At 32.6% G+C, this 15901-nt stretch overlaps 1 protein-coding gene across 3 annotated transcripts; it reads right to left on the bottom strand.

Moving 5' to 3' along the window:
- Positions 1-2984: 2984 nt before the first annotated feature.
- LOC132622370 (MADS-box transcription factor 23-like) lies at positions 2985-14320 on the bottom strand. 3 transcript variants are annotated; one of them, XM_060336974.1, is made up of 9 exons: positions 14188-14320; positions 13862-14073; positions 6338-6416; positions 4589-4650; positions 4154-4253; positions 4030-4071; positions 3826-3909; positions 3586-3740; positions 2985-3219 (listed from the first exon to the last, which is right to left on the bottom strand). In XM_060336974.1, exons 2-8 carry the CDS (start codon positions 14041-14043, stop codon positions 3588-3590), a joined length of 702 nt encoding a protein of 233 aa, XP_060192957.1. In that variant the 5' UTR covers positions 14044-14073; positions 14188-14320; the 3' UTR covers positions 2985-3219; positions 3586-3587. The 3 variants fall into 3 exon arrangements, with proteins under 3 accessions (XP_060192957.1, XP_060192959.1, XP_060192958.1); XM_060336976.1 differs by having other exon boundaries at positions 3868-3909; XM_060336975.1 differs by having other exon boundaries at positions 4589-4641.
- Positions 14321-15901: the final 1581 nt, after the last annotated feature.

The raw sequence follows: 15901 nt of genomic DNA, 5'->3' as shown, positions 1-15901 counted from the left end.
ACGATGAAACCACCTCCAACCTCATGCATCTAATATAGTAAAAAAAAATTGCTTCAATGATATTGTATGCATTTTATTCCACGAATTTTTAGTAGTATCTCTTTTTGATTACTTATTCCAAGATGGTCCACAGTGAATTTTATAAAATCTTTATTGTTTTTCAAGATGTTTTGACTGCTTCTGGCTCATGTGCTTGTTCTTTTTTTTTTTTTTCTACCCCTTCACCATTGAATTTCATTTTCTGGACGGTTCATTTGTTTTAGCCCATGAATATTTGTTTTTTCGCTCCATCATTTAATCTCTCTAGTAAATTACAAGACCGAACCTCTGTTCCTCCACCATTTTCCCATAAATTTACCCCGGATTTCAACTAAAACAGTTTGCCAAACATATTTCTTTATACACATGTGTAGAAATATATTTTTATTTAAAGAATAGAGTATTTGATAGGCCGATAACGTTTGAAATATCAAATTGGGATTGGAAGTACTTGAAGCCTTAATTGAAACTATCATCGTCTATTTTCCAAATTTTGTCTTAATTAAATATCAGTGTCATTAAGTAAATTCTACTAATGTGGGGATAACTCACTACAAAAAAAGGGTATTAGCAGCGATTTCTTTGGAGCAGTTTCACCAAACTGCCGCTAGATATCTCCCAGCGGTTAGCATAGCGGTTCTATAAGATGTTCTTCCCCTGTGCCTTGTATTGAGTAATGCAAATTTCACTGTATTAGGCCACCAATAGTAAGTTTTTTAGCTGATTGCTACGTTAAAGGCTGAAATATGTAAAAATAGCAGGCAAATTCTAAAAAAAAAAAAAGGTTAAACCACCATAAAATAAAACCAAATCGCCTCTAAATAAGTGATGTTAGATGGGGTAAAAGCGTTGCTAAATGAAATAAACCGCCGGGAAAGAGTTTTACGACAGCTTATCAGACGACAATTCTGAACCGTCGCTATATTTATTCTGCGGCAGTTTAAACCGCCGCGAAATGAAAGAACAAACTGCCATTAAGAAGCGTTTTCCCTGTGGTGACTCTGTTGAATATCTACGTTCCTATTTGGTTATAGGAGCACTTTATTAGATATCCGATTATATCAAATTGTATTTTATTAAAAACTACAAGAAGTTGGTTTGCTTAAAAAGAGAGTCGATTTATATTATACTAGATTTAAGTGCAAGGCATTCTCGTGAATATCCTAATCTCGACGTCTGAATGATCTTTCTTTGACTAGATTGGAAGAGATTCAAACCTCGATGTACAAAACATAACTCGTAGGATATATATCCAGTTAAACCAAACAATATACTCCTTCCGTTCTAATTTATGTGGCATCATTTTCTTTTTAGTCCATTCCAAAATGAATGTCACCTTTCCTTATTCGGCAACTCTTTAATGACACCATCTTTATTTTACTCATGTTGGGTTCCCATTTACTTTTAAAGATGTACTTATTGTGAAGAAAAGTAAATAAAAGTAGGCACTAAAGTAAGGATAATTTAGTAAACATAACAAAGTCTTCTCTTATTTTTTAAACTCTTTGTTCGGTCAAATGGTGCCACATAAATTAGGACGGAGGGAGTATATTTTAAAAGAATAAGAATGAAGGTGTGTATATCTCGTTTTTTCCTCCCCCTTTTAAAACTAATTTAGTACTCAAATTACTTGTCCGCTTTAGAATTCAATAACCCGGTAATGTTGTATGACACGAATAAGCTCTAAATAAGGGAAAATTTGTACAGGCAGCCTATTTGCACTATTTAAGGCACAGTTACCTTTTTAAAAACTTGCATCCATAGCCCGTTAAGGCTTTTCATGTTAAAATCACCCTAAATGCAAGTTTGGAGAAGCGGGTTTTAAATTACGAATATAAAAAATGAGTTTAAATCAGGTGGATATTATTAGAAAAAGGTTTGGAAACATTGACAAGTATGAAGATTGGTAGGTAGTACAAACTTTAGAAAAACTACGTTCAGCTTCAAATCTTCAAACATGTAGGCTTAGGCAAGCAAAATTATCTGAAGTTTGACCTTGCCAAATCAAGCTTTAGGAAAAAATGTCGGAAGTTAGCCCTTGACAAGCCAAACTCCAGGCAAAAATGTTTGAAGTTTGCTGCCAACTTCAGCCGCGAATTTTTACAATTTTGATCGAGTATGCCTCAGGTTGGTTCTGAAGCAACTTGTGCATTTGCCCCTAAATAAATTGTTAAGTCCAAAGTTCCACCTCAAAAGCACATTCTCTCAACAAGCAAAACTCTCCTTTTAGTAGATGTTGGAGTACTAATTGCAAGAATTACAGAAAATTTCCCGACAGTTTTCTCCTTCAAAATTTCCGGTATTTCTAGTAGAGAGGATGGCCTCAAGAGTTGCATAAAAAAATTATCACCATAATATACAATAAACATGAATAAAAGGCGATGCAATTTTTATTATTAAATTGCTTGAAGAACTTCCAACATTCTCAACCTTAAATAGGTTTGTTCCTAAAATCAACATGTTTTCGCTGAGTTTTGCTAATGATAAGGTAGCTTCTTCTCTATCAACATAAAATGTGGCATACTTATGTGTATGAAGAACAACACTATAAATTTTTGTGGCTAAGAAATTTTATGAAATCGTAAATGGCCATGGAATTTTCGTTTTTGTGGCAATTGTTAGGTACGATCAGCGATTTTTAAATTCATCGCTGTATGTGCATAATGTTTTAGTGTTTCTTCTAGGAAGAATCTGGGGTTAATCCACAGAAGGTTATTATTGTCTAGGGCGGTTACTGTGAAAAAAAAGAAGAAGAAACTTCAGTTTCCAAAGGAGCTATGTGAACAATGAGCACGGTGATTATATCTTTTCATTAGTATGCTCAATTTAATGTCTTTCTGTCTCCAAGTTCTGTTCCAGATAACTATGTGTTAGCAATGTTTAACTCAAAAATGGAAACATATATCACCAGATTTGGTAAACATTTCTCAGACAAATTGGTTGGTCATGAACTCATGATGCCTGTGCTCTCTTTATGTGCAACACCAAATGTTTGAATTACATATAGATAAAATAAGGCTACCATTATCAATAAGATAATACAACACTTTATGAGATGCCTTTGCAACTCCATACTAATTATATATCATAGAAACACTTCAATCCTTCTTTTTAGTCGTTCTGCTGCTCTGCAGTTCAGGTTGTTAGTCATTGATCTTTACTGCCACCATTGACATCTACCTGTAAAAGAGTGAAAATATCAGGAATTCTCTTGTACGATTGAAAATGGTTTGTAACCATGCTAGTATACATTTTTTTTTTTGCTGACTATAGTGCATTCATTGATTTAAGTTGTATACTCTTACACTATCAGAGCCATTTAAATTTTTATAGCAGGTCATTACTTTATCTTCCTGGTTAGCTTATTAGGCTGGTTTTGGAAATGAATTGTTTTGCAGGTTAGCTTAACGTGATGGTGTGAAAATTTTATTACTCTGTCAGTGCCCAAAATATAAACTTATACTTTGGTTGCTACTAGAGATGCACACAAGTAATTGTTTACACAGGTTTGAATTATATTGTAAGCAAAGAAGATGATTTACGTACCTTCAATCGGATGTTCCTGCTTGCATCTCAAAATTTTGTGGCTCAGGCTGGCTTAGCTGCAGATGGATGGGGGCATGAACTTCTCTACTCACCGTAAAGCGATATGGATTAATTGTGTTTCCATTCACTGGATTAGCATTCCTTGTACCATAAGCCTGAAAGAATAAGGTTATCTTTTTGCGCTATTAGCTTTCACTTTTATGTGCAAGGAAACTCTTACTTATAATCAAGTACTACTACCTTTTTATACAATTCTGCATTTACTTGTCGAATGAGATTTACCTTCTTGTAGAGTTCCAAATTTTCTTGATGTATCATGCTCCCCTGTATAAATTCAAAAGGAATATGCTCAAGAGCTTTCAGATCAATGAATTCCCTGTTTCAATTTTCTTACTACTAACTAATATAATCACATGATGAAAACTGCTACTTTTTTGCACAAACCTTTCGAGTTAGATCTTGAATTTCATCCTTTAATATTTGCTCCTATAAAGCCAGAAAATGTTTAGTTCCAGGTAATTTTCAGTTCCAATAGTATTAATTAAATAGTATCAGGTTGATTGCTGACCTTTTTCATACGGATGCCCTTTAAGCTCATTTCCAGTTGATTCTCCAGATTTGTCAGATCTTTTACACCCAAACCACAGAGCTCCTCTCCCATTAATTGCCTGTTCTATCAGATGGTGAGAAAATTGCCTATTGAGTAGTACTCGTCAGTATAGGTACTAATTTCAAACTTCTAGATACAATGCAATTTGTTAAGATGACTCGTTAACATCCAAATTTCCATGAGTCCATAAATTCATGAAAATTTCTTAACATATGTGTTTGATTTTTTTTTTTTTAGTCTTTATATGTTAAGTATTTTTGTTCAACAAACCAAAACTAAGATGCAACTGTCTTGAATCATGATGTGTTTATTAGTTCCTAAGCAGTTTTCATGTTGTAATGTGCCAGTATTTTAACGTAAAAGCATGTATATCTTGCCAAGAGTAAACAATACCGATGATTTTCTTGCAGCTCCTGTAATTGTTGCCGCAAAATCTCTGCTTCTCTCTGCCACAACTATAGTCAGTAAAGTGCACATACTCAGGCTAGAGGTAAAATTTCAACGTGTGTACTATATACAGATTTTTAACTATAACTCATACCAATATTCATGTGCGAACCTGGCCTTTAAACTTCTGAAATTACAAAGAAATGCTACAACTATGTATAGTTGTCTATTTGTCATTTTGTTTAAGAAACTATATGAAGATAAAGTAGTAATCTTGAAAACTACCATTTTTTTTTCCTTATTTCCTCTCAGTTTCAGTTACCTTGTTGAGCTGAAGAAATGATCTTGGAAAGCTTAAATATCGGGACTGTGCCTGTAAAATAGTTAAAACAGTATAGGAAGTAGAAATAGCACATGTTGTACTATGTTTTTATCTTTTTAATACCAATATGATCAGAAAAGGTCAAAATAATGAGGCCATGAGGGGCTCTATATTCATTACTTCATATTCCAGGCATACTGTTCGGCCAAGACAAACGAACTACTTCTCAATGGAATTATGTGAAACATCAAGTGATTTAACAGAGATTTGTTGCTGCTATACATGTATAGGTTTCCATATCAGAGCTCTTTTTTCAATAGTCCTGACTTAAAGGCACAACATTTCCTTGGCTGATCTCTAAACATGTCCTATTATGTCTCATAACTTCTGACATTACATTAATTTTATTCCTCCTACATTTTTCATTAAGCTTCCAGATTTTCTTTTTTTGCCAAAGTGTAGAGAGCTTTAGAAATTGAGCATTTCTACTATTTCTCAAACAACATTCTTTAGTTAATCTAATTCTTTGAGACTTATTCACCCGTACCGAAGGTTATTTGTTCAAAGTAATATTCTTCTAATTTCCTAGCCAATTTGGTGGGAATGGGAGTTTTTTGGCTTCTATTGTTGTTGTTTTAACTCACTTAACAAGAGAATGAGTTGAGTTACTGATGTAATTCTCAATGCTAGTTGATTCAAAAGATCCTCCTAACTTCTGTTGCTATCCTAGATGCTAAAGGTAGCCAACGAAATGTACATCCTCGGGAAATTTCCCCTCAAGTCTTGAACAAGATATCTGACCAAAAAAGAGTCCCCCCATAAAGTGGAAACCTATAATAATATGCTTAAGCAGCTACATTGGTACATCTTGCAAAGATGTTCACTTGATGGCAGAATAATCTTCACAATGAAAGATGTATCTGCCACTTTCTCTGGTATAATTCCATTAAAAAATAGTTCGTTCCTCTTAATCGTCCAAGTTTTGGAATATGAAGGTCAAGTTATGAGTTTGCTAATGCACAATCAGCTACTATTTGCATCACAAAGTTTTCATCCTTCCTCTCAAGATAATGTCCATCTAATTTTCCAGGTCCCAGCAATGTTTCACGAAGTTTACAGGCATGACTATATCTGCTATAGAGCAAAGGATCTCTAGAGTTTCAATAGTCTAGAGATTCTTTTGGGTGAATCCAGTATAGATTCCGTGGGTTCAGAATGAGTGTGATCTTATTATATATAGAGTACATGTATGCAAGTTCAAGCGGAAAATTCAGTTGAACTCACAAAACCAATCTGCAACATTTCTAGCACTTACATTCACTGATACCACCGCATGGATAGGAGAAATAAATAGTAGTAATGAATATGAACTGATAATTTATAAGTAGCTTGAAAAGTTGTAGAAGAAAAAGTTTTTTTGACTGATATTTTACCTTCAGTTCGGACACCGGATTGTGCAGTTGTTGAGGTTCGTCTTTTGTTTTATTGTATCGTTCAATAACTGATCTCATGCTGGTATATGGAAAATAAAACCAATCATTTGATTAATGTTATGTATGTATTGGCTATACATAATTAAAATGGCTGTGGCAGTTAAAAGTTGGGCGACTATAAAGTGTTTAAATCATACATGAGGATTGTAAAATAATGCAATATTGAAGAAGCCGGAATATTTGTCATACTCAGATATGTTAAAAGCAATAATCATTAATCAGTAAGTTTTTACTACCTAGGAATTCAGCAAGAAGAATCATTTGTCATGGCATATGCAGCATGTTTTGGCAATTGCAGTAATAATTTAATTAGCTGAGGCCAATGCTATTGATCTTATGGGGCTTCACTGGTGATTCAACAATGGCTCTCAAAATTTAACCATAGAGTCTGGTTAATCCTATGGATATCATTATTGGTATTCATGAAGATCAAACAATTGAAGAACTAAATTAAGGAACTTTATTTTTCCGCACTGTTAAAGTGAAGTAAATATTTTTGCAAATTTTCTTGCTAATTTGGGAGAAAGGAACTCAGCAAAAAATCTCTCTTCATGGAAGATTTAACTTTGCCTAATCAAGTTAGAGCCTTCTTGAAGATAGATGCAAATGGTACTCCATCATTCAGAACTAGGCCGAGAAACAGGCACTTCATTTTTCACTATGGATAGTTCTATGATTTAGTAAGTAACTACTCCCTCCGGTTCAAAATAAGTGTCCACTTAGTTATTAGCACACCCCTTAAGAAGATACTAACTCCAAAAAAAGATATGTGCTTTGACTAAACAAGCCTTAATTACCATTTGCATAATGCTATTAACTTGACACATTAGGATCTGGTTACTTAGCACTTGATAAAGGCAATCTGGAAAAATAAAGTTAACTCCTTCTTGATTATGTAAGTGATCAATTATTTGGAACCAAAATAAAAAGGCTCAGTAGACACTTATTATAACCGGAGGGAGTATTTGGGAACTAACATTGTGTTGAAAAAATAAACTAGGTTCATCACAATTATATTAAGAATTTACTCAGCTCATGTTTTAGAATGCATGATTCAATATAAGGATGCATGCATTGTTTTGTCCATGAACTAGAAATTAAGGAGGAAAAATTTATATATATCTATATAATTGCAGGACATAGGCCCGGTGAGGTGGCACTCTCTTAGGCTAGCATTAGTATTTATTTATTTTCTAAGAATTTTGCTTTATTCTCCATTTTTAAATTTAGTTAATTCAGTTAATAATTAATAAAAATGAAAAGGTGTCACCCCACTAGGGTGGACAAAAGAAACCGACAAACCGCACCAAATCGATAATCCGAACCAAACCGAGAAAAAAACCCGACTAGTGGTTTGGTTTGACTTGGTTTGGTTTTAAAAAGAAAAACCCGACCACTATTGGTTTGGTTTGATTTTAACTAAAAAAAGTCAAACCGAATCAAACCAACCCGATATTATATGTATAGAATTTCAAATATATTTTATACATAAAAATATTTATTTGTAATGTAATTTATAAATATTTCTTACTCTTTCATAATTTTTTGTCTTTTAACATATTATTTCAAGTTTAGAATTAGAATTTGAATAGTCCAATAAATTTTACAGATATTAGTAAATCAAACAATACTAATGCTACTCAAAGAAATTCTATTCTAACACTAGGAATGACAATAATGTTGGATATGTAATCTTTAGTTTTATATTGATTTAGACGGTAAAAATACATATCTTAATTTTATTTTTTCTTTAACATTTAGTCATGTAATTAATACTCATTAGCCGTACTTAATTTAGCATGACTTAGTACTTTTAGATTGTGATCATTTTCTATATGTCTTATAATTATTATAGCATGACTTAGTACTTTTAGATTATGATCATTTTATTTTATGTCATTTCATTACTTTTTTTTTGTTGAATATTTTAGTACAATGTCATTTCTCATCTCACATTTTGTGTTATTTCTTAAAATATATCTTAATTGGATAGTCGTATCTTAATAGGATTAAAGAAATATTTGAAGTATAAGTTATATGTTTTGTATGGAGACTTTACCCAATAAAAACCGAAAAACTCGAAAAAACCGAGAAAATCCGAGGTTGAAAAACCCGACTTTTGTTGGTTTGGTATGGTTTACAAATTTAAAAATCCGATGCAATTAGTTTGATTTGGTATTGAAAAAATTCAAACCAACCCGGTCCATGTACACCCCTACTCGCCACATTAATTCCACCGTCACTTCCAACCGAAACGCCACTTCTTGTGGTAATTTCCTTACATGCGGCTCCTTGCCCTCCTCTTTTTCATTCCCAAGTCAAAGTCCTTTCATTTTTGTGCCATTATTTTATGTTCTTGGTTATGTGAAAGGGTGTAAAAAGAGGAACAAAACCACTCTGGTATATTTTTTTTTAAAAAACAAGAGTGGCGGGACTGAACCAAGAACAGCGTGCTGTCAATTTCCTCTCGAGATTTTTTATTTTCCAATATTTTGGAAGATTGAGAATCAAAATCAAAGACGTGTTGAGTTGTTGCCACAAGTCCATCACAACACTCCCAAGGGGCTGCTCTCTCTCCTTTGTACTTTCTTCAACCAAATCTTAGCATGATATCCTTCCCCATTCTTTTTTCTTTTGCTTTTTGGTTTCCCACCTGGTCCGGTATTGAGCCAGACTATATCCGGATTTGCGCCGGGTAAAACTCATTTCTGGGAAAGCGTTCGCTAACAAGTATATTTTCATACCCAGAACCTAAACGCGAGACCTCTAGTTAAAGGAGTAGCCCCATCTACTACATCACATCCTTTGGTGGTTTCCCATTCTTTTTTCACTTATTGTGGTCCTCTCTTTCTCCTGTTTTCTTCCCTTTCAATTTTCATATTTTTCCTTTTTCCGGTTTATCAATGTGTTGTTTATGCATTTATCCTTATTTTTTTATTTTTTTCATTATTGTTGCTAATTTGTTTGTCATGTATTCTTTTCCCGAACAGTTAAAAACTTTTACTGACTTTTACTGTAAACAAATTCGACACAACTTTTAGTAGCATTAGTTTTTTTTTTTTAAAGTAATCTAATTGTCGTTGCCGTCACGATTGGTCGTGGTTTAAGCGTTTGTCTCCGAAGTAAGTTTTTATTCAATCTTCTTCTTTAGCAGTCTTTCTTGCTTTTCTTCTCTTGATTTCTATTTATCCCTCTTTAAGGTCGTATGAGTGTTTGTTTGGCAAGTCTACGAGGGCTCGAGGTAAACATTTCTCTTACAGTTTCTTTTGTTTAAATTCTTCCCTCTATTTTAAGTTTCCATAATCTAGCATATATAGGACCATTTTATATAGTTCTATAATTCTACATTACAGACAACAAAATGTACAACCTATTGTCATGTACTATATGCTAGTCCACCAATACAGAAACAAGATCCGAAAGGAGAACGTCGAGTAAAACTATGCAATACGGAGTTGATTTCCAGAAAGAAGAAAATACGAAAAAAGGAGAAACAAAGGTTTTCATTACTAGAGCTTACCAATGAATTAAAATATATCTAACCAGAACATTATTGCTAACAAATCCGATGACTAATTATCATATTTAAGGACTAAATTACTTGTATCCAAAGCTCAAAAGCGAGAAGGGAAGAAAGAAATGTTTAAACTAGCATGACTGCGAAAAAGGTGAGGATTTAAACTAGGTAAAGTGTATTAAGGATGATTCTCAACAAGTTTTGACAGGAGATATTGAGATGAAGAAGAAATAGAGATTTTATTTTGATTAGTACTCGAACAAAGAGAATAATTTTCACTCTTCTAATAAATATTACGGGTTTTTATATCAAATCATATTAGTAACTTATTATAATTAAGTAATTTAATGAAATGAGAATACATTACTTAACCATGATCAAGTAAGAGAAATGTAACTAGAAATTAGAATTAAATTAAACAAAAAAAGAAAAATACAAATATTGACATTAGAATGATTGTGTTTTGATTTTCTTTATGAATTAGTCTTACATTATATATTTGGTTTCACTTTTCGTATTATGATTATTTTTAGCTCGACTAAGTTTATAAAAAGATCGAATTTATCAGTACAGATGTTGACTGCGAAGTGCGGGTACATTAACTAGTTTAGTAGTATACAATTAAGGCACAAGAATAGGTACATGTTAGAAGAATTCCTATAAATAGCTAAACACTATAACATTTTAGATAAGTCAAAATGAGTAAAATAAAGAAAAATCATTTCCTTATTTGTCATCAAGAGGATTTGAGAGATTTAAAGTGGTCTGCTCTCCAAATTGTTCAACATTTGGAACCAGAGCCAAAATCTGCAGAGACCAGTGAAGAATCATATGTTTTTAAGACTTGAACTAATGCATCTTCCGAACGAAGTGAATATGAGCGAAATAATTATTATAGCTATGAGAATGCTGGAGTAGAGAAACACCAGATTGATGAAATTGTTTTGGTAGGTGAACTACCAACATCAAAATTTAAAACAACGTCTGAAGGATTTTTTGTAGGCAAAGAACCTAACAAGGGCATCAATCTTGATAAAGCAGTTGCTTATGAAGTTTTGCATCAAGATGAATTTTGAGTCAAGAGGTAGCGGATGATGTCGCTACCTTTAAAATGATGAATAAGAAAATCTACATGCATCTATCAAAGAATTGATGAGAAGTTGTTTGAGAAGGTTTTTATTCTGAGAAAAGATAGTAATGATGAGTAGATAACTAGGGAAAACTTGAAAGATGGAGGGGTTGTTGCAAATTAAATTTGCTAGTACATGTAAATTTAACATTTAATTATATTATTGTTTCAATTGAAGAGTACAGGGCTTGGAAATCATGACCATAAATGAACTTGCAAGATCTTCACAAGTCCATGAAGAGATGTTAAAAAAGCCGAACAAGAATTAGTTAAACCAGCTTTACAAGCTTTGGCTTTATTAAAGGCAAAGTTGAAAAGTATGGCTTGCATCAAGGAAGTTATGGACATGGATAAAATAGAGGAAGATCTACGAAAAAAAGTCGAGCTCGAGTTTTTGAAATCACAAACCAAGTTGTGGATGACTTTAGCAATTTGCGAAAGATTGATGTCTTCCAGAATATCTCTTCTAGTGAAGAATCTAGTTTAAAGGGGAGTTCTGAAAAGATAAACTAGGTTCATCACAAATATAATAATTTACTTAGGTCACGTTTAGGAAATTAATATGTTGTAGAAAATTAATATAATGATGAATGTATTGTTTTGTTCATGAATTGGAGAAGAGGAAAAGTTTAGTCGTATTAAATGAAGGTACTTGTACTAGAATAGATATATGTTAGAAGAATTTCTATAAATATGATCTAGGCGCTATAATATTTTATGTAAGTCAAATTGATTAAAATAAAGAAGAATCATTTCCTCACATATCTTCTTGAGTTTTGAGAAATTTAGAGTACTCCTCCTCCCCAAAAATTTTAACACATTGACCATCATGTAAAGGAGGAGTCCCCTCATCTCAAGTCTCAGCCTTTACCTTTTTTGTTCTTTAACATTTTTCACCCGGTGTCTAGTATTAACTTTCAAGCTGCAATTAATTAAAATTTGCGCCGTGTAAATCCTGTTATAGGGAAAACACTTTCTAACAGAAATGTTTCTATTCTCATAGCTCAAGCACCTCTGAATTCTTCTCCAATATTCCTTGATAGTACCCTTTCCATATCTTTGCATAAGAATGAGCTGGTTTATTTTCAATTTATTTCGAAGACTAAGGTTAATGTCCTCCATATACTCTTTTATAATTTATAATCTATAAATGCAGGAGTCGATGTCTAACACCACCATAATAGCTTGATCTAAAAAAATAAAAATAAAACACCTTTTACTGCCTACTTCCACTAGCGTATTAAATGATTTTTATTCAGCCTTATATGCACCTTACAATAAATGCTACCATCAACTTTGTCTCTGCATGCATGTGAGACTTTCATGGAAACGATGTTTATAATTTCTTCTCTCGGTCCTCACTAGAGGATAAAAAGAATGAAAACAACCAAAAGACAAGAAAAACAACGACAGTAACTAATATACATATTGATATGTAGACTGTAGTTGATTGATTTATGTAAAAGATTAATAGATTAAGACCACTTAGCTTCAGAGATTTTAGGTTCTGATGAAATATGAAAGATATGTTCAGCTTGGTTCACTTAGTTAAATCACTTTTTGCAGTTATATGAGTCCATCAATTTCTGGTACATAGCAAGTGCAAAAATATCTTTCAAATAACACACACTTCTCTAATAAAAGCGAGTAATGTATAATTAAGTTATTTAATATCTGAATCAGTTACATAGTCCAAACTAAAATGGCTCTAAATGGTTAGCTAATAATTAATCACGCTTTGTTTGTATTATGAAGTTCAGAATTAAAGTGATATATTAACATTAATAGACCATGGAAATTCGAATTGCGAGGAGATAGATTAAAAAAAAAAAAAAAAAAAAACTAAGCAATTTATGCATAACTTAAATCCTATTTTATATTTGCTTTTGTACAGAAACACTATATAATAGGGGCAGTAGTATATATGATGCATTCGTTTTGCTCTAACTTTATTACTTTAGTTCGGAGAGCCTCATCAATTACGAACCATCTGGTTTTTAGGTAACCATTTCATGTTTTATTTGAAGAATTACCTAATGTTATAGATCAACTTAATTAATTTGACAGTGTAAAGAATCAGTTCATAGAACATTTATAAACTCCTTTCTTTTTAATAGAGCCAGCCCTTACAAGGGAAAAATAAGTAAGAAGCAGGACGGTATTTCTTTGCAACAGTATCCTAATTAAAAGGCTTGAAGGAGAAATATAAATCACCACCATTCAATTTATTAGTCAGTATACGTATCTACTAGTATTTATGCTTAGCAAATTAGTATTAATTACATAAGATCATGTCTCTAAGAGTTCCAGTATGTCTATGACGGTTAAAACTTAAAGAGAATTCCAAATTTCATGGGATGACTCTAGAAGCTAAGGTGTCATTTTTTAGAACAAATTAGCTCATGATCTTAATCAAAAGCAATAATTACTTAAAGCAAAGTAGCAAAAAGGAAGGAGAAATCTGCATATTAATACTCTCCAGTCTTAGATGCAATGGAAACTGTATATGTTAAACATTCTTACGCAATATATAGTTACTTCATTGTTATTTTAATTTGTTTTATGATCTATCTGAAAATAATATAAGCTGAGCAAACTGTATCTGGTTAGAAATATTATATAGCGGAGTAGATAATAGAGTATATATAACCAAGCAAAGAAACAGACCCACATTTCCTAAAACTTTCAAATTAATTTGACTTATCATCAAAACTCAAAAGTATATAGCATCAACACACAAAAAAAAAAAAAAAAAAAATCAAACAACAAGAAAACGAGGTAGTATTAATTAGAAACTTGCAACATTACATTAATATACCTGGTATTAGAAAACTCATAGAGCTTCCCAGTACTGGAGAAAATAATCAATCCAACTTCAGCATCGCATAGAATCGCAAGTTCCTTAGCTTTTTTCAGCAATCCATTCCTTCTTTTGGAGAAAGTAACTTGCCTGCTAGTTGAGTTATCGATTCTTCGAATCACTATCTTTCCCCTTCCCATCTTGCTCCTTATTCTAGGGTTTTGTTAACTCTAATTATAGATCAGAAAAAAGGAAGAAAATCAAATAATGAATAAGGAGATTACAATATGTATTAGATCTTTAGACTAATAATGTAAAAGAGGAAAAAAGGAAAGATAACTTACTTGGGTTGTTGAGAGCTTCGGAAATTAATTAAATCAAATCAAAGTCTTTTGTAAGAGAAGTGTGAGACTGTGAGTAACATCAAAATCAGGAAGCAGCCTTTTATAAGCGAATGAGAGAATTTTAAAACCCGCTTTTGGGTTTGGAAATGTGTTTTTTTCACACTTTATTTTTCTGTTTAATTAACTTATACTACTATACTTCATTGGTTTATTAAATATTTTGAAGTAGGGAAGGGGTACTACTTTTTAATGGCGCCGTCACCGTATAATTCACTGACGCGTGGGGAATCCAAAACTTTCCTTAATAATTCTAAAAGGGGAAAATCATTTTCCCATTATAGTAACCTTAAACCATCCGTAAAGAAAAAGCTTTTAGTTTTTGTAAAAGGAGGAAAAAAAAAAAACTTCAATTCAGTCTGACTCTCATCTGGACTTTTGGACATAAACAGCCTGTTTGGGCCTTTGGCTAGTTTCAAGAATTTTCACGTGGCCTTGCTCCTACGGACATCTTTCACCTTACTGTCAAAAGTTAAATCAGACACTTTTGACTATTTGTAGGTTTAAAGAATTTTCCACGTTATGCTCATGTAAAGAAATTTTTACATTATTGATATAATTTAAATTCTAATACTGAATAAAATATTATGTATTTTTTTGAAGGAAAGTGTTCTTATTGGTGGAGCTCGCAATTAGTCCAGAGCTTTTGAGTCATACGGCATTGTCGGGCCATTGTATCCTATAGGGGACGGGTCATTTGCACTTCTATTCCCTATTTTGTGGTGTCTTTAAGTTTTGCCCTTCAAATGAGTTGGTCTTTAATTTTTGCCCTTCAAATCAAACTTATGCCTATAAGAGCATATATCCACAAGCTATGCTCACGCCATATTATGCCCCTATAAGCATAAGTTTGATTTTGAAGGATAAATATTAAAGAAGGGCTCATTTGAAGGGCAAAAATTAAAGACCAGTCCATTTGAAGGGAAAACCGTGCAATTACTTGGGAAGGGACAAGTCAATAGTATTATTGCTGGATTGGTGAAGATTCTGCCGCTGTGGACTTGAATCTCCTCAAAATTATGTAAATAATTATACAGTTGAAACAGAAAATAAAGAAAAACAAAATATCTTTAGGCTTAGCAAAGTGGATATATCGCTCCCACTCACTACACTGGCCTCATTTTCCCACACTTATCATTCACCAACACAAGGAAGAAACGCCAGTATTTATAAATGTAGGAATTCTTCCATAGATGAAATAACAAGATAGTGAGATAATAATATTATTATATATAGAACATGGGTTGGTGGTTATAAGATTTAAGCTTAAGTGGGTAATTAGTGATAGATAATGACGTTAGTAGTTACATGAGTTACACCAAGAATAATAATCACTTTCTCACTAATTTATATCAACTAAAATAATACACTTTAATATTATCATTTTAATATTAAGACACACATGCTCCAATATAAAGTAAGTAATAGTACTTATTATAGATCTGTTGTCACCTTATAAACTACCTGATGGTGTAAATCTACTTTATACTCCGTATATATAACTTAAACTCTTTCCTAAAAATCATGACTGGCTGAAGCTGAAAGAGCTGGTTACGAGAGACATGAATGGAGTGACTTGTCTAAGATTGGACTTCGGATCCGAACAGTAGGCAAATTCAAATGGAATAGCTGTGTTGGGTGTCTATCTCTATATTCT

Source organism: Lycium barbarum, chromosome 12, assembly GCF_019175385.1.
Source record: "Lycium barbarum isolate Lr01 chromosome 12, ASM1917538v2, whole genome shotgun sequence".
NCBI lineage: Eukaryota > Viridiplantae > Streptophyta > Magnoliopsida > Solanales > Solanaceae > Lycium > Lycium barbarum.
The sequence above is the reverse complement of the archived record's forward strand: the minus strand, read 5'-3'. Positions and strand labels throughout refer to the sequence as shown.